General features: G+C 38.2%; 1 protein-coding gene across 2 annotated transcripts; it reads right to left on the bottom strand.

Moving 5' to 3' along the window:
• Positions 1 to 23807: 23807 nt before the first annotated feature.
• LOC147635237 (10 kDa chaperonin, mitochondrial-like) lies at positions 23808 to 25799 on the bottom strand. 2 transcript variants are annotated; one of them, XM_086802459.1, is made up of 3 exons: positions 25564 to 25799; positions 25177 to 25316; positions 23808 to 24122 (listed from the first exon to the last, which is right to left on the bottom strand). In XM_086802459.1, the coding sequence occupies exons 1-3, from the start codon at positions 25678 to 25680 to the stop codon at positions 24074 to 24076; spliced, it is 306 nt and encodes a 101-aa protein (XP_086658585.1). In that variant the 5' UTR covers positions 25681 to 25799; the 3' UTR covers positions 23808 to 24073. The 2 variants fall into 2 exon arrangements, with proteins under 2 accessions (XP_086658585.1, XP_086658584.1); XM_086802458.1 differs by lacking the exon at positions 23808 to 24122 and adding an exon at positions 24422 to 24904 and having other exon boundaries at positions 25564 to 25785.
• Positions 25800 to 26768: the final 969 nt, after the last annotated feature.

The following is a 26768-nucleotide window of genomic DNA, read 5'->3' as shown; positions in this document are numbered from 1 at the left end:
GGCCCTGTTGGTTGACATTTTAAATATGTAACACCTCTCCAACCCATCCAGGAAAACGATTACCATGGAAGAACTCAAAAGTGAATTGTCTCTTCAAATCTAGGATACTGGACTCTGCACCTTGCGTTGTACCGTTGATTTTAGAAGCATGTACCATCCTCCTGAATCTACAAGAGAATTGGATAATTTAATAATCTATGTAAAATTATGTTGATAAGCACAATTAAAAAAATTAAAATCAATATGGAGTTAAAATTACCTTTGACATTGAATTAGGGGATGCATGTGTTCCAATAATAGTGCTAACTCCATGTTGCTAATATTTGATCCATCCTTCGTATGCTTCCTAACAACTACATCTTGATACAAGTTGTTTGGTGATATCCATTTGTATCTTCCTTAGACTACTTGTAGCCACCTCTGAAATTGCCTCTTGCACAACTTCTCTTATCTTTTGCAATGCTTGCCTTGATGGGGCCCTTTGTACCTCATGATATTTCCCTTGATGTATCATCAATTTGGTCATATGTGGGTCATCAACAAGCATACAATAGTACACTGTAGCACCACACATGCTTCTACATACAGGTCTGGTCTTGTAGAAACAAGCCAAAGAACTATATATATATCTGATGTTAAGCCCAACGAGAGAAGGTTCTATGTGAGCTTGCCTATTATTTTAAAAAATATAATGTCCCAATAAATATTCTTATTAATCAAGGTTTATTGAAATTGAGCCAAGATAATAAGATTACCAATCCATGGTGTTGTATTTGGTGTGCCGTTCATAGTCTTGCTTCCACAAAAGGCATAAGTCCAGTCCAACAATCTTCGATAAGACTACTCCAGGAAACTTTACGTGACTCTCTGCAGGTTTCACCCAACAATGGCCATCATGTGCTTGCTCCATTCCTTGTATTGGAGAGGCTAAAGAATCACGTACTTTTGGGAAATCAAAAGCCACATTGTCATTGTAAATTTGAGAAATCTCTTCCACCTTCTCAATATGCGTGCATGCTAATATTATTATTCTGTGAAGAACGCCTGCACATGCGATTCCTCGAATAATAAGTATTTGACCACACTCTTTTGATAGGGTGAGTCTGTGGAAGAATCTTCTATTTGTAAGATCAATAATGACTTGCTTTGTGGTGTGCTTGTTCTGCAGTGTTGCTTTGTGGTGTGCTTGTTCTGTAGTGTTGCTTGACTCTCCTATTATTGAAACAATAAGGTATTCTGTTGTTATATCTTTATCAAAGATATAACATGGTTCCTCTCTAGTGGGTCTAGCTGATTGGATAGATATAATATGATCTACACCATCATCTTGTAGTTTTATTGCAAACACATTCAATCCAAAATGAGTAGATAATCTTCCAACATAATCATCAAGTTTAGTAATATAAAAACGTCCTTGCACAGTCCTAACAATAGGATCACTCTGTAAACCTCTTACAAAAGTGTGAAATGTTATGTTCTCCATATCAATAAACAAAAACACAAACTAAAAGAAGATAGAAGAGAAAGACATATCTATTTGCAAAGTACTACATGTCTCACAAAACACAACTCAAAATAACTCACAAATGCATAATAAACTAATAAAAATGAATTTAAATTTTAAAAACTAGGTCTATACATGTTTTAATAGATTTTTTTAAAAAAAATATATTTTTTATATATTAAAAAATATATTATTTCTAAAAATCATAAAAATATTCTTTAATCATTTTAAATAATGTCATTAATACACAAAATCTAAAATTTATTTTCAATGAGAATATTTGATAATAAATGTTTATATAACTAACTCCCATATATATATTATTTTAATTATAAATATTATTATTTTATTCTTTCATCTTTCATTTAAACAACTTTAATACTAAAATGTTAATTAAAAAATTAACATCATTAAAATTATCCTTAAGATAACCTTACTAAGATTAAGGTTTCCCTTATTAATAAAGGTGACCTTAAGATTAAGGTCACCCTTAGTAAGGTTTCCCTTACTAAAGTACGACCTTACCAAAGTGAGGGCGACCTTAGTAAGGTTGCCCTTACTAAGGGCGACGTCGTCCTTAGTGAGGGTGGCCCTTTGTGAGGGTTACCCTCACTAAGGGCAACGTCGCCCTTAGTGAGGGCGACTGGCTAGGTCGCCCTCAAGGCAACCACCCTTACATGGGTTGCTCTTAAGTAAGGTTGACCCATGTTAAGGCTCCCCTCCCCCTCCCCTCTCTCTCTCTCTCCCCTCCCCCCCCCTCTCTCGCCTTGCGTCCTTCTCGCCTCCCTTTCTAGTTTCCCTGCCTTCTTGCCTTCCTTTCCCTTCCCTCCTTCTTTCCTTCCCTTCTCTTTCCTTTCCCTCTCCCTCCTCTCCTTCTTCCCTTCTCTTTCCTTTCCCTCTCCCTCCTCTCCTTCTTCCCTTCCCTTCCCTTTCCCTCCTATCCTTCTTGTTCAAAAGCTATTCTTAGCTTTTTCTTTTCATCTTCTCTTTCTTTTTCCCTCTCTTTCTCTTTCTTTCCCTTTCCCTCCTCTCCTTTCCTTTCCCTTCCCTCCTTCTTTCCTTCCCTTCTCTTTCCTTCCCTTCTCCCTCCTCTCCTTTCCTTCCCTTCTCTTTCCTTTCCCTTCCCTCCTTCTTTCCTTCCCTTCTCTTTCCTTTCCCTCTCCCTCCTCTCCTTTCCTTCCCTTCTCTTTCCTTTCCCTCTCCCTCCTCTCCTTCTTCCCTTCCCTTCCCTTTCCCTCCTATCCTTCTTGTTCAAAAGCTATTCTTAGCTTTTTCTTTTCATCTTCTCTTTCTTTTTCCCTCTCTTTCTCTTTATTTCCCTTGTTATCTCTTTGTCTCCTCTTTCTCTTCTCTTTATTTTTTATCTTTTGTCTATATAGCAACCCTAAAAGTTTTCCTTGCTTTCCTATTTATATCTTTCTCTCTTTTTTTCTCCTTTTTTAAAATTTTTTTTGCTCCTTTTTAAAAAACCCCTAAAAGTTTGTCTTGCTTTCGTATTTATATCTTTCCCTTTGTCTTTCACTTTATTTATTTATATCTTTATCTTGCCTCTCTTTTCTTGATCTCCCTATTATTGTTCACTTTATTTGCTTGTCCTCTTTCTTTTCTCTTTCAATCTCCTTCCTTTCCATTTTATTTATCTTTCTCTTACTCTTCTCCCTCTTATTTCTCATCTCTTGCTTTTTTCTCTTTCCATACTCTCGGATATAGTGCCTCCTCAACTTGAAAAAGGGACACGGGTGTTTTTAAGTAGGTACTGGCATCGTGTTGCATGTAAACTCCACTATCGATACTATGCATGGAGTTCCTTTGTCGTCTGGGTATGTTGGCATGCCAATTGAAGATGTCGAAGTGGGAGAAGTACCACTTCCTTTTCCTCCTTAAGATGGTGATGTCTCCACATTAATTCAAACTAAAGGCTACATCATTTTATGGCCACCAGCAAGAGATTGCACGTAAGTGTTTTTATATCTATTGTTTTCTTGTTAATTATGTTTATTTTTTATTTTACTTAAATTAATTTATCTTGTATATGTCATTGTATTTAGATTGAACCACAGCCAATGGAAACCCATCATGTAATCTATTGTTTTCTTGTTAATTATGTTTATTTTTTATTTTACTTAAATTAATTTATCTTGTATATGTCATTGTATTTAGATTGAACCACAGCCAATGGAAACCCATCATGTAATTTAATATCCAAAGTGTGGACAAGGCTTAAAGAGCAATGATACTACCAGACAAGTAAGCCAGGAAAGTAACAAGCACAAAGAAGAGGAGGAAAACAATGCAAGAAGAAGAAGATGATGATTGGGTATACCTCCACACGAAGATATCCAACTCGATCTTCTAAGTCTACAAAAAGGGTGCTTCTTTGAAATTCCTCAAAGAGACAAGGGAAGTAGAAGAGGTGGAACAGGGAACTAAAAAAGAAGGTGAGAATGAATACCACTACATGGTAACACATGCAACTCATCTGCAGCGCGGCTAGAACTCTTGCAGGATAGTCTAAACAAAGTAAAGGTAATTGTTATCCACTTTTTAAATAATCTTGCATAAGGTCTTATTATGAGTGGCAAGCACAACCTCTCTATGTGTGTGTGTGTGTGTGTGTGTGTGAGAGAGAGAGAGAGAGAGAGAGAGAGAGAGAGAGAGAGGTGTATGTGTGTGTGAGGTATGTGTGCAGGTGTGTGTGCGAGTGTGAAATAAAGAAACTTATATTAATGTCTTCAAAAGGCCAAATTGGGATATGGGACCAAACTGTTATAATGATATCCATGTTATATATGGTCATGGAAAATACAAATAGCATAGCTGAAATGAAAATTTAGAGTAAGTAGGTATAACATCTGATTCCAATGATGTGTGGTCACCTCTGTGTACTCCCTGTAGGCAATGGACCATGTAGAATGTCAGTCATGGGGGGAAATCTAAGGCCACTAAGATGAGACCTCCTAGGTCTTCCGGATCAAGTGGTTGAGAGCAAAAGGCCTAGTGTCGTTGTGTCAAAATTATGGAGAGTATGCATAGCAGAAGCAATGGTTGATGTAAGATAGAGAAACATATATGAGAGAGAGCAAGAACACAAGATGTATAGAAAGCTTCTATATTACCTTCTATTTCAGCCAACTCCAAAGTTGGCTTAATCTTCACCTTCATGTGTTGGTTATGTTGTGTCAAAAAGTGAGGCCTCCTACCCTTTATATAGGTTCCACAAAGGGTTAGGGTTTGGCCAACCCTAGACCCCTTTTCCACCCATATGCCCACTTTATTTGGGGTGTGTTCACACCTATATGACCTCTTCCTCTCACACCTTATCACTTGTACATTATATATTTCAACACCCTCTCTCAATGCCACCATGGGATAATGTCAAACATGGATCACGGTGATCATTGGACATACAAGAACAAAATGACTCCCTCTCAACCATAGGATAGATGACAAGGTAGGTAGCCTTTATAAATTAGGCCTTTACAAAAGTGATGAGTTATAGAGAAATGTGGTTCACTCCCAATACATCTTTGGTACCATCTCTTCCATAGTGGCTTCGTGCACCACCCTTGTTGCTCCTTCGCTTTGATGAAACCATCTTCTTGCAAAAGACAATCTTCAAGTGGGATTTAGATGTACCATTCTTCATTACATTGGCTTCATTGGTTTCATCTTTGTGCTTCTCCAATCCTTTCTTGTGATAGACACGCTTCATGCATACATGTCTCCTTCCAATCATGCTAGCTTCCTTAGTCTAGCTGCCACATAGACTAACACATGGTTGCCACCCATGTTTTAATAGCTTATGCACGTGGTTCTCAATATGCTTCTTGCGTCCACCTTCCACTTCATCATGATGCAAAAATACATACACCAATGTGAACATCGATTTAGGAGAGGTCTTACCACTTGTTTATCAACACAAGGGCAGTGTCTAACTCCATTACAATATGGTAGATGACTTCCATGCACATGAGTTCATAAAGTTTTTTAAGGATCGGATTTCATGCTTGATGCGTGGATTTTCTTGGTTTCAAACATTGTGCATACCTTGCACTTCTCAAGCAAGAACGGCAAAAAATAATTTCTCTGCTTGCCTTGAGCTTGAAAGAAATGAGAGAAAAAAGCCTTTGTAAAACATTTCGGAAAAAAGATTTAGAGAAAGATCTTAAAAAAAGGTTTGAAAACCTTTGGAAGAGGTTGGTTTTTTTTTCTTGGAAAAAACTTTTGATAGAAATGTTTAGAACAAAACCTAGATATAAGGGTGGGTTTTTTTTTTCTTGTATGTGAAAAAAAACGAAAAAAGGTTTTTAAACCTTAGAAGAATGATGTTTCTTTTTCCTGGTTGGAAAAAAACGCGATCTGTATGTTTGTTTGCTACCGGTGATGCACCACGCTATTGAACCGGTTGCTTATCTCATCAATGCGATGATGTTGGGTGTTTTTTGAGGCTTGCCACACAAAGTTGCATAAGCAACAGCTTATTATGCAGCACAGCAGTTGACACAGCCACTGGACGGCACGGCGACGAAAAGAAGCGATGGACGAACATTGTAGACTAACAGACGACGACAGACGGAATGACGACATTGATGGTGACAGACGGATGGCGACTGAAAGATCCCTGCCCCCTCCGCGCAACGAATTCACAGGTGCTAGCAGCAAAAGTAGCACTTCTTGCGCAGGGCAGAGCCTCTCATCGGGGCCTTGCCCCCACGGATATCTGGACAAGAGACTAATCCCTCGGTTCTTCCAAAACCGAACCCAGAAAAACTTCCCTTGCCCAGCAGATAGGCGATTCTGCCAGGATATTTTATTCTAATGTAGTCAAGGTCATCACTAACCAAACTAATCCGACCGAGCTCGTATGTCTCATGATCAGATCAAGGAAGAGACTTGCACTTGGATCATAGAGTCCAATGTTTTTTTCCTCATCACAAGAGGCATAGCCGTTGATTCTTTTCCATAGAATAAGGGTTATCCGAGATTTACTTCAACTATCGTAACTTGACAGAATTGAGTCTCATTTTAGGGATCCATCAGTCCAGTCTAACCCCATCCAATCCCATGGGTTAGCCAACCGCCCAACCACTGTAGTGATAGGATCCATTTAGGAATTTGGTTATGTTTTGCCCCAAGTACCAGGGAAAAGAGTTCCCAGGCCCCCTAGTAGCCGACGCTTCAAGCAAACTTCAAGATAGTCACACCACTTATACATCCAATATGAAATTGCCTGTTTCATAGATTCAACTGTCTTTAAAACAATCTTTTAATGAAACCATAGTATCACTGATCATAATCCTCCAAAATATCCAGCTTGAATTCTAATTTCCTTCATCGATGTACCTATGGTATCATTGGCAACCAGAACACTCACCACCTCTTCACTCAAGGGCCTTTTCACAATAGTTCCTAGCTCATAGTGCCCGAAAATATTTTCACTTAAGAAAATTCAGATGGACTCTCTGTTGAAGATCAGCAAGATCAACCAACAGATCCATATAAAAGAGCCATGGACTCATCCGTTGAGGACCAGCAAGGCCAATCAACCAGATCCATGCCCGAGTTCAGAAAACAACTCTAACTCCTTGTTCCAGTTTTCTTCCCCGATGCACGTGTGGGTATCTTCAGCGACCTAGAGAGCCCGAGCACTTTATGGTCAGCACCCTCTAGGCTTCTTAGCAGGTCACCTAGCGCTTCACTCATAGGCCGCTTTCTTGGTCCCTCATCCACCGTACTGGAAGCTCACCATTTAAATAACCGAGGTTGGTCGAGACCTTGGTGGCTTGCTACGCGAGACGTCCTGCATTGACTCTCCGTCAGCTGTTTGCAACTTTATCACTTAGGTCTTCACTCACGACCTCATGCACAAGATGGTCAAAATGCTTTCCCAGCATTCTTGATATAAAATAGTCATTTAAAAATACAGTTTCATGAACTCTCATCTCATCACATTGTTCCACATCATTTCTCGTTATTCCATATTCTTCTACATCAACTCACATTGCTTAATCCACATCCAGTTATATGTATTCCCATCATCTTCATCCATTCTCATCGAATCACATCATATTACATCTCATCACATCTATCCACATCTATCCTCATCACATCTCATCCATCATCTTCGTCCATTCTTATCCAATCACATCATATTACATCTTCGTCCATTCTTATCCAATCACATCATATTACATCTTCGTCCATTCTCATCCAATCACATCATATTACATCTCATCCAATCACATCATATTACATCTCATCACATCTATCCTCATCACATCTCATCCATTCACATCTACCCATATCCACATCACATCTATTCACATCACATCTCATCCATTCACATCTACCCTGATCCACATCACATCACATCACATCCATTCACATCATATCTCATCCATTCACATCTACCCATATCCACATCACATCCATTCACATCACATCTCATCCATTCACATCTACCCCGATCCACATCACATCACATCACATCCATTCACATCATATCTCATCCATTCACATCTACACATATCCACATCACATCCATCCACATCACATCACATCACATCTCATCCATTCACGTCTCATCACATCACATTCACATTCATTTACATCTCATCATATCATATTCACATCACATCACATTCATTCACATCTCATCACATAGATTCACATCTCATCACACCCATTCACATCCATCACACCCATTCACATCCATCACATTTATTGCATCCACATCACATCACATATATTCCATCCACATCTATCCTTATCACATCATATTCATTCCATCCATATCACATCACATTCATTCCATCCACATTACATCACGTCCACATCTATCCACATCACATCTCATTCATTCCATCCACATTACATCACATCCACATCTATCCATATGACATCACATCCATTCACATCTCATCACATTTATCCACATCCATCCATTCATTCACATTCACATCCATTCATTCACATTCACATCCATTCACATCTCATCACATTTATCCACATCCATCCATTCATTCACATTCACATCCATCCACATCCATCCATTCATTCATATGCAGATCTATCCACATCCATCCATTCATTCATATCCACATCCATCCATTCATTCACATGCATATCTATCACATCACATCTTATTCTCATCCATTTATATCACATCACATCCTTTCACATATCATCACATCTCATTCTCATCCATTTACATCACATCTCATTCTCATCCATTTACATCACATCACATCCTTTCACATATCATCACATCTCATTCTCATCCATTTACATCACATCACATCTTTTCACATATCATCACATCTTATTCTCATCCATTTACATTACGTCACATCCTTTCATATATCATCACATCTTATTCATATCTTATCACATTCACATCCACATCTTTTTACATCACATAACATCTTATCCACATCTCATTACATTCACATCCGCATCCATTTACATCACATCACATCCCATCCACATCTCATCACATCCACATCCATTTATATCACATCACATCTCATCACATCCACTCACGTCTTATCACATCGCATTCACATCTACTAGTACCGTTTTCTATTTTCGATACCGATGGGACTTTTCTAAGTTTCTGCCAATTGCTTGGCCTAGTTAAGGTACTTTTTCTCGATGGATATTTTCATATTCTTTCTTAAATATCTCAAGTGAAATATATTCAATATTCTTCTTTTTGAGTAAAAGATTCATGGGATTTACAAAAATCAATTCTACCCATATTTCCCAAGTAATAATGCTCAAAATTTCACTTTTGATAAATACTCATAATTTGAATTATGCCAAAAATTCCGCTTTTAGCATTTAATTTCTTGGATCTCAATTATCATGGGAATTCCTCTTTTTGCATAAAATAAAATTACCAAAAATTTCTCTTTTTCCATTTAATTACTTGGATCTCAAATATCATGGAAATTTCTCTTTTTGCATAAAAATAAATTTACCAAAAATTACTCTTCTCTTAATCAATTAATTAAGCATACTTATAAAAATTTTATTTCTCCTAAATATGATGAAAATCATTGTTTTTGCATAGGATGTCCAATCCTAGAATATGGTAGGAAGTCCTCTTCGTTTTGCTATTACTGATAATTCTCAAATTTTTCTAAAGAATAAAAACTTGTAATGAAAATATGATAGTAGTTCCTCTTTTATGCTTAAAATCAAATTATGAATTTAAATCATAATTTTAATCATAATCATAAATTTAATTATGATTATCCCACTAGATTAAGCTAATTCCATTATTTCTCTTTTCTTGAATTGATAGGATAATCTATTTCTCATTTAGAATCAATCAAAGTAGTTTTTAACTACTTATAAATAATCTAAAAGAAATAACCATTATTCTGTAATAACAGAAATTCATAACCATTATCTTAATCTCTAGCTTATCAAGCCTAGAGTTTAGCTTTGAATTAAGAGACTATCATTGAGAAGCATCCTTTTTCAAGGAATTTAGCCATAAAGATGGCTATTCTTTTTAGAGAGAGATTTACTTAAAGAAAGCATTACAATTAAGCATAAAGATTAACTTTCTCTTAAATAAGCATTAAGACTTTAAGGGAAAGCTTGATTTGAATCAAAACAATTATTTTAAAAGCTTCTCAAGCTTGAGAGGGGTTGAGAAGAAGAAAGTCATTGAGATAAATTGGAAAAAACCATAAAATTTGATTTTACCTCCAAGTTTGGCTTGATTCTCTATTAGCAGTGAAGCCCCCGATCAATCAATTGGTCCACCAAGAGGAGAAGAGCAACTCTCTCCAAGTGTTGTTGTAGAGAGAGAGAGAGAGAGAGAGAGAGCTCCAAGCTCCCATGAGAGAGAAAAATTTAAGGGATAATAGAAAATATAATTATTTTAATATAATACTGGCATTGTTTAGCTCTAATATTTTTTTACAAAAGACTAAGGGTCTATTTATAGGTGAGGAAGGCCACTAAACCAAGTCCAACTGGGTTCAAGAATTTTCCAAGTTCAGTTTGACTCAATTTGGATAAGATTTGGACCAGTTTGGCTCCCTTTTTTATTTGGTTTGATCCAGGAGAGAGGAGAGATAAAAATATCACAATTTTTGGGAATTAAAAACTCTTCCACACATGTGAAATAGGCGCCTACCTCAAGAGTCTCTCTCTCCTTACCAAGGTGTCAAAAATGCATCATTATTCTAAAATATCTCATTTTTTTAGTAATATCTCATAATTTTTAAGTAACCTTGTACTCACTCAACTCTTCATCTTATATGAGCATTTACTCATTTTTGGGTAATTTTTTTTATTCTTTGGATTTATCTCATCCCAACACTTGGATTAATTCAATTGGCCCATTGGAACCTTAATTGGAACAAAAACCAAAATTTTCTGAAAATGTAGACCCTTAGGCTAAGGTCCCTTATTAATTCCTAATACACATTGGAAAGTTTATTTTGAACTTCTGTTTCAGGGGAATCCATTTTAGACACTAGGAGGATTTTCCTATTTGAGAGAGGGGAATAATTTAGAGAATAGAAGGGGAGGTTCTTGCACCTTTAGACCTCAAAATCTGGAGAGAGGAATCTTACATCCTACCCCACTTAAAAAAACGTGAGATGTCCTCATCTCGCAGCAGGAGGAAAAACTCTTTCACCTTAAGATCCAACTGATTCTAGGGTTCCTTATAGTTTGGTCAACCCACGCAGAATCATGGGATAAACACACAAAACTCATTATCAAAGAACAATTCATTGAGAACATATCATTCATATCCTTAACACAATAATGGTCCATCATACCGAGAATTTAATCTGAACATTCCTCCACGAGAATTTCAGTTATGCATGTTCTCAATTTGTCATCCCTTAATTAAATTCACTGGGTTAAAGGTTAATAGCAGCAATCTGTCTCACCACAATCCAATAATCTCATAGTGATTTGCTGGTCATAATCGTCATTCCAGTTACTAACATCATCACTGGGATTCGTCCCATTCATCCTCATTGTGGCTTTGTTCAACTTATCGAGACATGCACTTGGATCATAGAGTCCAACGCTTTTTTCCTCATCAAGAGGCACAGCCGTTGATTCTTTTCCATAGAACAAGGGTTATCCAGGATTTACTTCAACTATCGTAACTTAACAGAATTGAGTCTCATTTTAGGGATCCATCAGTCCAGCCTAACCCCATCCAATCCCATGGGTTATCCAACCGCCCAACCAATGTAGTGATAGGATCCATTTAGGAATTTGGTTATGTTTTGCCCCCGGGTACCAGGGAAAATAGTTCCCAAGCCCCCTAGCCAACCCTTCAAGCAAACTTCAAGATAGTCACACCACTTACACACCCAATATGAAATTGCCTGTTTCACAGATTGAACTGTCTTTAAAATAATATTTTGATGAAACCATTGTATCACTGATCATAATCCTCCAAAATATCCAGCTTGAATTCTAATTTCCAATCATTCCTTCATCGGTGTACCTATGGCATCATTGGCAACCAGAACACTCACCACCTCTTCACTCAGGGGGCTTTTCACAATAGTTCCTAGTTCATAGTACCTGGAAATATTTTCACTTAAGAAAATCCGGATGGACTCTCCGTTGAAGATCAGCAAGATCAACCAACAGATCCATATAAAAGAGCCATGGACTCATCCATTTTGATGACTAGCAAGGCCAATCAACCAGATCCATGCCCGAGTTTAGAAAACAACTATAACTCCTTGTTCTAGTTTTCTTCCTTGACGCATGCGTGGGCATCTTCGGCAACCCAGAGCCCGCCGAGCATCGTATGGTTTGCACCCTCTAGGCTCCTTCACAGGTCACCTAGCGCTTCACTCATATGCCGCTTCCTTGATCCCTCATCCACCGTACCAGAAGCTCACCATTTAAATCGAATTGAGGCTGGTCAAGACCTTGGCCGACCTTGCTACGCGAGACGTCCTCCATTGACTCTCCGTCAGCTGTTTGAAACTTTATCACTTAGGTCTTCACACGACCTCATTCACAAGATGGTCAAAATGCTTTCCTAGCATTCTTGACATAAAACAGGTTTCATAAATACAGTTTCTAATGAACTCTCATCTTTCCACATTGTTCCACATCATTTCTCGTTATTCCATATTCTTCTACATCAACTCACATTGCTTAATCCACATCCAGTTATATGTATTCCCATCATCTTCATCCATTCTCACCCAATCACATCATATTACATCTCATATTACATCTCATCACGTCTATCCACATATATTCTCATCACATCACATCTCATCCATTCACATCTACCCATATCCACATCACATCTATTCACATCACATCTTATTAAATTCACATCTACCCCGATCCACATCACATCCATTCACATCATATCTCATGCATTCACATCTACACATATCCACATCGCATCCATTCACATCACATCATCTCATCCATTCAAATCTACCCCGATCCACATCACATCCATTCACATCATATCTCATCCATTCACATCATATCTCATCTATTCACATCTACCCATATCCACATCACATCCATCCACATCACATCATATCTCATCCATTCACCTCTCATCACATCACATTCACATTCATTTACATCTCATCATATCATATTCACATCACATCACATCCATTCACATCCATCACACCCATTCACATCCATCACATTCATTGCATCCACATCACATCACATAAATTCAATCCACATTTATCCTTATCACATCACATTCATTCCATCCATATCACATCACATTCATTCCATCCACATTACATCACGTCCACATCTATCCACATCAAATCTCATTCATTCCATCCACATACACACACATTACATCACATCCACATCTATCCATATCTCGTCACATCCATTCACATCTCATCACATTCAACCACATCTATCCATTCATTCACATTCACATCCATCCACATCCATCCATTCATTCACATGCACATCTATCCACATCCATCCATTCATTCACATTCAAATCTATCCACATCCATCCATTCATTCACATTCACATCCATCCACATCCATCCATTCATTCACAGGCATATCTATTACATCACATCTTATTCTCATCCATTTACATCACATCACATCCTTTCGCATATCATCACATCTCATTCTTATCCATTTACATCACATCACATCCTTTCACATATCATCATATCTTATTCTCATCCATTTACATCACGTCACATCCTTTCACATATCATCACATGTTATTCACATCCTATCACATTCACATCCACATCTATTTACATCACATCACATCTCATCACATTCACATTCACATCCACATCCATTTACATCACATCACATCCCATCCACATCTCATCCACATCCACATCTACATCCATTTACATCACATCTCATCACATCACATCCACTCACATCTTATCACATCGCATTCACATTATCTAGTACCGTTTTCTACTTTCGATACACCGATGGGACTTTTCTAAGTTTCTGCCAATTGCTTGGCCTAGTTAAAGGTACTTTTTTCTCGATGGATATTTTCATATTCTTTCTCAAATTTCTCAAGTGAAATATATTGAATATTCTTCTTTTTGAGTAAAAGAGTCATAGGATTTACAAAAATCAATTCTACACCCATATTTTCTAATTAATAATGCTCAAAATTTCACTTTTGATAAATACTCATAATTTGAATTATGCCAAAAATTCCTCTTTTACCATTTAATTTCTTAGATCTCAATTATCATGGGAATTCCTCTTTTTTTATAAAAAAAATTTACCAAAAATTTCTCTTTTTCCATTTAATTACTTGGATCTCAAATATCATGGGAATTCCTCTTTTTGCATAAAAATAAATTCACCAAAAAATTACTCTTTTCTCTTAATCAACTAATTAAGCATAATTATAAAAAATTTATTTCTCATGAATATGATGAAAAGCATTCTTTTTGCATAAGATGTCCAATCTTAGAATATGGTAGGAAGTCCTCTTTTAGCATTATGCATAAAAATAAGATATGTATTATTTTTTAAAAATTTTACCATAGCTTCGCTGCTATTACTGATAATTCAAAGAATAAAAACTTGTAATGGAGATATGATAGTAGTTCCTCTTTTATGCTTAAAATCAAATTATGAATTTAAATCATAATTTTAACCATAATCATAAACTTAATTATGATTATTCCACTAGATTAAGCTAATTCCATTATTTCTCTTTTTCCAAATTGATAGGATAATCTATTTCTCATTTAGAATCAATCAAAGTAGTTTTTAAATAATCTAATAACCATTATTTTGTTAACATAAAATCATAAAAATACCATTATCTTAATCTCTAGCTTATCAAGCCTAGAGTTTAGCTTTGAATTAAGAGACTATTATTGAGAAGCATCCTTTTTCCAGGGATTTAGCCATAAAGATGGCTATTCTTTTAGAGAGAGATTTACTTAAAGAAAGCATTACAATTAAGCATAAAGATTAACTTTCTCTTAATTAAGCATTAAGACTTTAAAGGAAAGCTTGATTTGAATTAAAACAATTATTTAGAAAGCTTCTCAAGCTTGAGAGGGGTTGAGAAGAAGAAAGTCATTGAGGTAAATTGCAAAAAACCATAAAATTTGATTTTACCTCCAAGTTTGGCTTGATTCTCTATTATTAGCAGTGAAGCCCCCGACCAATCAACTGGTCCACCAAGAGGAGGAGAGCAACTCTAAGTGTTGTTGTAGAGAGAGAGAGAGAGAGAGAGCTCCAAGCTCCCATGAGAGAGAAAAATTTAAGGGATAATAGAAAATATGATTATTTTAATATAATACTGGCATAGTATAGCTCCAATATTTCTTTACAAAAGACTAAGGGTCTATTTATAGGTGAGGGAGGCCACTAACCAAGTCCAACTGGGTTCTAGGATTTTCCAAGTTCAGTTTGACTCAATTTGGACAAGATTTGGACCAATTTGGCTCCTTTTTTTATTTGGTTTTATCTAGGAGAGAGGAGAGATAAAAATACCACAATTTTTTTGAATTAAAAACCCTTCCACACATGTGAAATAGGCGCCTACCTCAAGAGTCTCTCTCTCCTTACCGAGGTGTCAAAAATGCATCATTATTCCAAAATATCTCATTTTTTAGTAATATCTCATAATTTTTAACTAATAAACCTTGTACTCAGTCAACTCTTCATCTTATGTGATAATTTACTCATTTTTGGGCAATTTCTTTTATTCTTTGGATTTATCTCATCCCAACACTTGGATTAATTTAATTGGCCCGTTGTTGGAACCTTAATTGGACCATAATTCAAAAATTTCTAAAAATGTAGACCCTTAGGCTAAGGTCCCTTATGCCATTTTCAATTAATTCCTAATGCACATTAGAAAGTTCATTTTGAACTTCTGTTTCAGGGGAAACCATTTTAGACACTAGGAGGATTTTTATATCCAAAGATATCTCAATTTTTAATTATCTCTCTCTAGGCCAAAACAGGGTAAAACAAGATCTTTGTCCTATTTCAGAGAGGGGAATAATTTCAAGAATATAAGGGGAGGTTCTTACACCTTTACACCTCAAAAGTTGGAGGGAGGAATCTTACATCCTACCCCACTTAAAAAAACGCGAGATGTCCTCATCTCGCAGCAACAGGAGGAAAAACTCTTTCACCTTAAGATCCAACTGATTCTAGGGTTCCTTATAGTTTGGTCAACCCACGCAAAATCCTGGGATAAAGATCCCTTCTACAAGAAGAACACACAGAACTCATTATCAGAGAACAATTCATTTAGAACATATCATTCATATCCTTAACACAATAATGGTCCATCATACCGAAAATTTCATCTGAACATTCCTCCACAAGAATTGCAGTTATGCAGGTTCTCAATTTGTCATCCCTTAATTAGATCCACTGGGTCAAAGGTTAACAGCAGCAATCTGTCACCACAATCCAATAATCTCATAGTGATTTGTTGAAGTCATAATCGTCATTCCAGTTACTAACATCATCACTAGGATTTGTCCCATTCATCCTCATTGTGGCTTTGTTCAACTTATCTTCTTTCAATCAGAGTTCAGGAATCATCATCTTTCAATCAGAATCCAAATCAACTCATCAATTCTCAACCAGAATTCTAAAATCATATCAACCAACATTCGAATTCATCCTCTGCATAGCATTTTTGCTTATAATTTCAAGGTCTTAGATTTACTCGTATATATTGTCAGTTAAAGAGCTGCAGATATACCCACGGTATATACGGGTAGTCACGGTCCTTGGAGCTATAAGGTAAATACCATCATATCTAGGCCTTAAGCAAGTAAGGGATTCCATACAATTGCGGTACTTCCATCTGAAGACCCAATTTCCAATTTATGAATCTTCATTCTGAATATCAATTTGTATGAATTTCATCACACAATTACAATCTTTTACTGGTACTTCATAAAATTTTGACATTGCTTGCTTCTCGATTGATCCACTTTAGCCAATTTGCTCTGATACTAACTGAAATATCTCTGCCCCCTCTGCGAATTCGGGGGTGCTAGCAGAGCAAAATTAGCACTTCTTGTGCAGGGCAGAGCCTCTCCCTCGGGGCCTCACCCACGGATATCCGGACAAGAGACTAATCCCTCGGTTCTTCCAAAACCGAACCCGAAAAAACTTCCCTCGCCCCACAGCAGACATAGGCGATTCCTCCAGGAGATTTTATTCTAACGTAGTCAAGGTCATCACTAACCAAGCTGATCCGACCGAACCCGTAAGTCTCATGGTCAGATCAAGGAAGAGACGTGCACTTTGATCATAGAGTCCAATGCTTTTTCCTCATCAAGAGGCACAGCCGCTGATTCTTTTCCATAGAACAAGGGTTATCCAGGATTTACTTCAACTATCGTAACTTAATAGAATTGAGTCTCATTTTAGGGATCCATCAGTCTAGCCTAACCCCATCCAATCCCATGGGTTAGCCAACCGCCCAACCCCTGTAGTGATAGGATCCATTTAGGAATTTGGTTATGTTTTGCCCCGGGTACCAGGGAAAAGACTTCTCAGGCCCCCTAGCCGGCGCTTCAAGCAAACTTCAAGATAGTCACACCACTTACACACCCAATATGAAATTGCCTGTTTCACACATTCATCTGTCTTTAAAATAGTCTTTTACTGAAACCATAGTATCACTGATCATAATCCTCCAAAATATCTAGCTTGAATTATAACCCCGATCCACATCACATCACATCACATCCATTCACATCTACCCATATCCACATCATATCCATTCACATCACATCTCATCCATTCACATCTACCCCGATCCACATCACATCACATCACATCCATTCACATCATATCTCATCCATTCACATCTATCCATATCCACATCACATCCATCCACATCACATCACATCTCATCCATTAACATCTTATCACATCACATTCACGTTCATTTACATCTCATCATATTATATTCACATCACATCACATCCATTCACATCCATCACACCCATTCACATTCATTGCATCCACATCACATCACATATATTCCATCCATATCTATCCTTATCACATCACATTCATTCCATCCATATCACATCACATTCATTCTATCCACATTACATCACATCCACATCATATCTCATTCATTCCATCCACATTACATCACATCTGCATCTATCCATATCTCATCACATCCATTCACATCTCATCACATTCATCCACATCCATCCATTCATTCACATTCACATCGATCCACACTCATCACATTCATCCACATCCATCCATTCATTCACATTCACATCGATCCACATCCATCCATTCATTCACATGCTCATCTATCCACATTGATCCATTCATTCACATGCACATCTATCCACATCCATCCATTCATTCACATTCACATCCATCCACATCCATCCATTCATTCACAAGCACATCTATCCACATCCATCCATTCATTCACATGCATATCTATCACATCACATCTTATTCTCATCCATCCATTCATTCACATGCATATCTATCACATCACATCTTATTCCCATCCATTTACATCACATCAGATCCTTTCACATATCATCACATCTCATTCTCATCCATTTACATCACATCACATCCTTTCACATATCATCACATCTCATTCTCATCCATTTACATCACATCACATCCTTTCACATATCATCACATCTTATTCTCATCCATTTACATCACGTCACATCCTTTCACATATCATCACATCTTGTCACATTCACATCTACATCTATTTACATCACATCTTATCACATTCACATCCACATCTATTTACATCACATCACATCTCATCACATTCACATCCACATCCATTTACATCACATCACATCCCATCCACATCTCATCACATCCACATCCACATCCACATCCACATCCACATCCACATCCACATCCATTTACATCCCATCACATTCACTCACATCTTATTCACATCGCATTCACATCTTGTACGGTTTTCTACTTTCGATGCACCGATGGGACTTTTCTAAGTTTCTGTCAATTGCTTGGCCTAGTTAAAGGTACTTTTTCTCGATGGATATTGTTTTATTCTTAAAATATATTCAATATTCTTCTTTTTGAGTAAAAGATTCATGGGATTTACAAAAATCAAATTTGCCCATATTTCCTAATTAATAATGCTCAAAATTTCACTTTTCATAAATACTCATAATTTGAATTATGCCGAAAATTCCTCTTTTACCATTTAATTTCTTGAATCTCAATTATCGTGGAAATTCCTCTTTTTGCATAAAATAAATTTACCAATAATTTCTCTTTTTCCATTTAATTATTTGGATCTCAAATATCAGAGAGAAAAATTTAAGGGATAATAGAAAATATAATTATTTTAATATAATAGTGGCATAGTATAGCTCCAATATTTTTTTACAAAAGACTAAGGGTCTATTTATAGGTGAGGGAGGCCATTAACCAAGTCCAACTGGGTTCTAGAATTTTCCAAGTTCAATTTGACTCAATTTGGACAAGATTTGGACTAGTTTGGCTCCTTTTTTTATTTGGTTTGATCCAGGAGAGAGGAGAGATAAAAATATCACAATTTTTTTGAATTAAAAACCCTTCCACACATGTGAAATAGGCGCCTACCTCAAGAGTCTCCCTCTCCTTACCAAGGTGTCAAAAATGCATCATTATTCCAAAATATCTCATTTTTTTAGTAATATCTCATAATTTTTAACTAATAAACCTTGTACTCAGTCAACTCTGCATCTTATGTGAGCATTTACTTATTTTTGGTCAATTTCTTTTATTCTTTGGATTTATCTCATCCCAACACTTGGATTAATCCAATTGGCCCATTGGAACCTTAATTGGACCATAATCCAAAAATTTCTGAAAATGTAGACCCTTAGGCTAAGGTCCCTTATACCATTTTCAATTAATTTCTAATGCACATTGGAAAGTTCATTTTGAACTTCTATTTCAGGGGAATCCATTTTAGACACTAGGAGGATTTTTATATCCAAAGATATCTCAATTTTGGATTATCTCTCTCTAGACATTTTCTCTCTCTAAGCCAAGACTGGGTAAAACAAGATCTTTCTCCTATTTCAGAGAGGGGAATAACTTCAAGAACAGAAGGGGAGGTTCTTACACCTTTATACCTCAAAAGCTTGAGGGAGGAATCTTACAGGGACCGACGAAAATTCAGAGATGGACGTGCTACATTTTTTTTTCTTGCACTTTTGACTTCCACCTCCTTGATTGTGAGGCTAAGGAGGACACAGTAGCTTAGCAACTTCAAAAGACTCTCATGCCTCTTCTTCACTGCTCCAAAGCTTTAAAGAGATCATCAACGGAGAAAAAGGATGAAAATTTTCAACGAAAATTTACATTTTCTTCTTCTTTTTCCTCGTCTTCTTCTTCTTCTTCTTGGTGATGAGGATTGTCTTCTTCTTCTTCTTCTTCTTCTTCTTCTTCTTCCAAGCTTCAAAAACTTGTTGATGATGATGGAATCTCCTCTTTGATGAAGCTCTTTTGTTGCCTTCCTTTTGATGATCGCTTCTCACCTTCTTCTACCACCGTCCTTCTTGATGAGGATGTGAGTGGCTTATGATAGTGAGAGAGAGAGAAAAGAGGATTCAAAGGGAACTTAGCCTTTGCAAGGCTCTGATACCATGTCAGCTTCTATATTACCTTCTATTTCAGCCACTCTAAAGTTGGCTTAATCTTCACCTTTATGTGTTGGTTGTGTTACGTTACAAAAAGTGAGGCCTCTTTGCTGTTTATAGAGGTTCCACCAAGGGTTAGGGTTGGGCCAACCCTAGATCCCTTTTCCACCCACATGCCCATTTTATTTGGGGTATGTTCACACCTACATGATCTTTTTCTCTCACCCTTTATCACTTGTACATCATATATTTCAACATGTAATAGTATGTCTCTGATTTGGCTTTATTGCCTAGAGGAAGTCCTCGTGGTGGTTGTGGGCATCAAAAAAGTTGGTGATCATGGCTTGCCGGGGGTGGCCTATAGGGGGGCGAGGATCTTTGAGAAATAGCTCCCTATGTCTACACACCTCCATAGAAATACTCATAGCATGTGACATGTGGGCATCCATGTAGGTGGGTTTGTGAATGAAGCAATCCTCTTAGTGAGCTCGAGAAAGTGATCTCCATAGACGGCCATCTTAGTGCCCAACTCCTTTGTTGCTATGATCCAGGTATCTTGTATGTGTCATTTGAAGAGGTCTAACCGGGTGGCCCGGTTGATCTCCTCATGTTTGTTCCACAAAAACAAGGAGGTGCGATCATATTCCAGAGGTGGAAGCTGGTGCATTTGTAGACCATGTAATGTGAACCACTAAGAGACACTAGCAAACCAAGACCAATCTCCATGTGATGTGCCAATTACTATGTGGACTCCATGGCTAATCTATGTATCTATGTGGGCTCATCTCCTGTACTTGATGTATGTAATGGTCTAAAAGAGAGCATCCACCACCATTGGTGGTGTTGCAAACTCTACCCTAATGATAGTATGTGGTATTGATGGTTTGCCTCGGATCATGCATGAGAACATCATGACCTGGGGTCTCTCAATCTTTTGCCACATAAGATGTGGAAAGATATGATGATCACAAGTAAAAACTAGAAGAGAACTTTGTTATTCAGCCTTAGTATAATCTCCATATAGATACTCTCCTCTCTGGCTCTCTCCTCCAGTCAAGATGCTCTCTCTACAGGTCACATGCACACCCCTTAAGGGTGCATAGTGACAAGCTGGCATATCCTTAAGCATGTAAACCATGCAGTGCCACCATCAATTAAAGTGTTAGATGAGCACAGGCACAACGTGAAAGTAGTGTACTTGGACCTCATCATCATGAGAACCATGAGCCTGACGAGGGAATGGACATCTAGCATTATGTCGACCCTAGCTGGAGCATGTCGTCCTAGAACCACTTCCACTTGTCCAAACACCACCAAACTTGATGGGAGAAATCCTCTACCTCTATTCCACTTGCACACCAAGCCCAACTTAAATCTCCTTCAACAAGCCCTTCATCAGCCCTCTGAGATGGCTGTAAGCTGGCAGCTAGAGATGCTTTGGACCAGACATTAACCCTTTTGTTGCACCTCCTGAGTAGACCCAAAAAGGATGAAACTTTGTAGATTTCTTCCTTGACTTATATAAGACCCACATATCAAGTTTCATGCCTAACTTCAAAGGAGAAGGCCCCCAACAGCCTATAAACACCTGCCTCCTATGTCAAGATCTCATATCGCCTACCTTCCACACTCCCACTATTGCTGTGCAAAACTTGTACTTGCAAGGATTCCACTTTGCAAACCTTCTTCCCTACTATCTCTCACCTCAAGCTCTACTCTTGGCTTCAAAACAAAAGTCCGCACTACCTTTAGAATTGCATTCTTGATAGCCTACAACCCACATCCCATACGAAAACACCAAGAAAGAGAGGAAGAAACATTAAGATTCAAGTGTGATGCTTCAGACCTGTACACCCCTGATGCTTTAGAAGGTTGGATACAAACACCATTTATAAACAAAACTCACTCCTCACTAGGCATCACGATTAAAACCACATCAACATTATCACACACACCCTCAAAACCACGATTTCACCTCTGTCCCCTTTATTGTCTCACATAGCGTGTAGACCTGCATTTTCTAAATAAGAGTATTCACCCCTTTGAGAGAGTACATGCAAGATCAATGAATCTGAAGGGATACTACCTTCTCTTATTTCTCTCAGCGAGAGTACATGCAAGTTGCCTTTCACCATACTAGGTGGATATTAGGTCATCACACTAGGTGATGACCAATTGTCTCACCTAGTGTACATGACCTTAGTGTGGAGTAAAGGAGGGTACACAAACAAGTCTCCTTGAGCAAGTTTTTAAACATTCCTTTACAAGTTCCTCTCTCTCTATTTGTTATTATGTCAGTGTGAAGTAATTGGGGAAATTGAATGCACAAACATAACACCACCAAATATTCCTTCACTTCAATGCAATAAGACAAAGTGCCAACCACAAGAAACTAATACATATGCAACAATCAACTGCCAACCTGCCACTCTAATCAATTAAAACTCCCTCCCAGTGGGTGGGTGTGTCTCATCTACTCCCACCCCCAATTCTAGCATAAGGTTAGTAAACTGATATCTCTCCTCATACTAGCCACGTAGAATTTTCAATGGTTGTGAGGTGCAGTGTACCTAACCACCCCCACAGATCTTAGCCAGTGAGTGGGTGAGTCTCGTCTACTCCCACTCAAAATTATGACTTAGATCCACAGCACTAAATTCCCCTAGATGCTCACAAGCTATCACACATTAATAGTACACCATTCCTCAAAAAGTACTTAGCAAAAGCACCACAATAGATCACAATTATTAGATGGGGTGGTGATTAAGGACTTTAAGGATTCTTTTCAACTTGGTTTTCTCTATTTACATGTGCATGTGCCCCATGATTAGACTCAATAAGAAATTGATTTATGTTTATGGCCCTTAATGATGTTGATGATGACCTTTCACGTTTGGAGAGAGAAAGATAGTAGAGATAATTCACCACATTTAAAACCTTAGGAATTTGACTAAATAAGGGGAGAGTCAGAAAAACCTGTCGCGAGGGTAGTCCCTCCTTTTTTTTCTGAGCCTCCAAGAATCGTCGTGAGCCTCTAAATGCAATGTCCAGTGAACTTACGGAAAGGCACTAGCCATGTGGAGGGCATGACATCACGGGTAAATAAAAGAAATAACTGCCATGAACATGATCTGCTTAGTTTGGTACAACAAGACGGGAAATAATGTGAAGCTACAAAAGGTATTTGAAATTCAGCTTAAGCCCTGGAAAGACAAAGGCATGTCATTGCCCCTATTGTTCACATAAGCACTACATTTAAAGGGGAAGTGCTGAGTATGTTGATCTTAATGACAATTTCATACCACAAAATTTTGGCTTCCTTTGCAAACAGCACCATAATCCCTACACAAGCAAAATTTGGGCCTTGATGCCCGGTCATATTGACAACTTTCTCGCTGTGCAGTGTTCTGAGCAGCACACTGATATCTCACTCATGCAAAATCCCTAAAAGATCTTCATCTCGATAAAGCACATATCTGGAATGAAATGAGAAGACTGTTAGCATACAAGTAAATTACTGAAAAGCCTATTGTGTCATCAAGTGCAATAGTAGGGCTACATTGATGGGGGCAATTGCTTAAAACACTGGTCATTCTTAAGCAACTAAGATCATTCCTAAAGACAGCTATCAAAACATCAACAACCAAGAAACAATCTGATGATGAAAAGTGTAAACCCAAAACTAGATGGATTGGCAGGTCAGGGCAGAAGACATTCGGGCTTGGAGCTGCTGACATTGTCTAAAAGCTTTGTTCAGATAATGTCCTCAACAGGGTAAAAATAAGTGGTCGATTTCATGTTATAGATATACATAGCTTGGCAAATATGTTGCCTCCATGAACTCAAGTATAGAAACATAAGGCGAAACTTTCAAAATTTCTCTCTTATGTGCTCAAATGTAGTGTATTTTTTCTTCATAACTCACTCGACACTAGTAATTTTGGGCCACTTTAAAAACTTTGGCAAGTAAAATAACCCCACACTTTTTGGAGGACCTCATTACAAAGCCATTAGGCTAAAGATAGCCGCCCCTATGACACTTTAAGGGTGTTAAAAGACATGTCCATTGTTGGGAGGGGGTAGAGGCTTGGAGGGGGGAGATTTCGAACCAACATTGACAAATAGTCAAAATAGACCCACCAGCTTGAGCAGCACACAGTACCATTCAAGAAAGGCCCTTTCAACACCTGAAGTAGGGCCTTTTACTTCAATGAACAAAGCAGCATTTTCATTCCATCCCCAATTCTGGATCTCTACTCTGTGATTTTTCAAGGACAATCAAGCTGATGCTAAGAAAATTTGCAAGGGACTCATCGGGATGAATCAGAAATGAATGACAGTTTGAGGTCCATCATCCCTTTATGACAAATTCTCTATTACTTAAGACTCATGCCATGCATCTCATTGGCAGAAAAAAAGAAGTGATATGTGTGTGCAAAGTTAAGATTTATTTCTTATTCCAGCAGGCATCAATAGAATGTAAGCAGAGTTAAACCACAGTGCAGGCAAAGATGATGAATTTGCACATACTCTTCTTCACCAAGCTTCAATTGGTTGCCACCATACTCAGGAAGCACGACGGTGTCGCCCTCCTTCACCACTACAGGGATGGCCTGCCCATCGGGGCCCCTTCCACCGGGCCCTACTGCAACAACCTTCCCAGTGTCAACCTGCAAAAAGCGGAAAAGTAAATCCCGCTGTAAGGCCTGGGCATCCAAAACTCCAATTTCAGAAACTCCAGTTACAGAAACCCCTGCCTTTAAGAAACCTGATTCAAAAACCCTGGGTTCAGTGCCTAAACCCCGATTTCAGAAACCCTAGGTTCACAAAAGTTGAGGTACCAAACCTTCCAAGAAGTCATAGCCCTATCTCAGAAACAATCCTAGATTTCATTCCAGTGATGCAGCAACGACTCACCTTAGAGGTCGCAGCTGATTCGGGGAGCAGCACGCCACCTCCTGACTTGAAGGGGGGCACAATCTTCTGCACCAGAACCCTGTTCAGCAAGGGGACGAACTTCTTTGCCATGGCCATGGCGACGGAGGGTAGACAGTTCAGGGTATTACTAGCGTTACAACGTAAAGCGTTCAGGGCTTTACTAGGGTTTAAGGTTTTTAGCAGAAAACCCAAAATTTTACAGATATTTTTTTTGGAAAATAAATTAAAACAAAAAATTTGCATATCTTTTGTAATTGGGTAGAAATAAGAACCATTGTATATTTGCAAGTTGTCTTATTTTGACTAGTGTAATGTCCCGTCTCCTACGAGTCCAGATCTCGGAGGGCGAGCCATACGAGTCGAAGGTAGGAGCTGGGCACACGGTACACCATTCAAAAGACAACTACACAAAGAAGGCATTTTGGCATGCAGTCCTCTCTCTCTCTCTCTCTCTCTCTCTCTCTCTCTCTCTCTTTGTGTGTGTGTGTTGCAGTCCTCCCCCCTCTCTCTTTCTCTCTCCCCTATAGAATTGTCACATTCTCTCTTGGAGCTCTCTCTCCCTCCCCCCCAACAAACACACACATATAAACTCTCTCTCTCTCTCTCTCTCTCTCTCTCTCTCTCTCTCTCTCTCTTTCTCTTTGTGTGTGTGTGTTGTAGTCCTCCCCTCTCTCTCTTTCTCTCTCCCCTATAGAATTGTCACATTCTCTCTTGGAGCTCTCTCTCCCTCCCCCCCAACAAACACACACATATAAACTCTCTCTCTCTTAGAAGCACCCCCCATAGCGAGCTAATGAGAGAAGCAGTTGCCTCCACGTTTCAACCTGCAAGCAAGTTAACAAATCTTGTGTGAGAGAGAGAATATAGTTGTGTGAGAGGGAAGAAGCACCCTCCGTGGGGTTTCAAACTGCATGCAAGCAAATAAAGCCCATGAGAGAGAGAGAGAGAGTACCTATGTGAGAGAGCTCCATGGTCACAGTTTGCCAAAACATAAGCTTTACACAAGCACCACCTACACACAAAATACTACGCCCATGAGAGAGAGAGAGAGAGAGAGAGAGAGAGAGAGAGAATATAGACATGGAGAGGGAAAAGCACCCTCTGTTAGGTTTCAAATTGCATGTAAGCAAATAAAGCGCATGAGAGAGAGAGAGAGAGAGAGAGAGAGAGAGAGAGAGAGAGAA

The sequence above is a fragment of the Cibotium barometz genome, chromosome 9 (assembly GCF_041138505.1).
Source record: "Cibotium barometz isolate CiBa-2024 chromosome 9, ASM4113850v1, whole genome shotgun sequence".
NCBI lineage: Eukaryota > Viridiplantae > Streptophyta > Polypodiopsida > Cyatheales > Cibotiaceae > Cibotium > Cibotium barometz.
The sequence above is the reverse complement of the archived record's forward strand: the minus strand, read 5'-3'. Positions and strand labels throughout refer to the sequence as shown.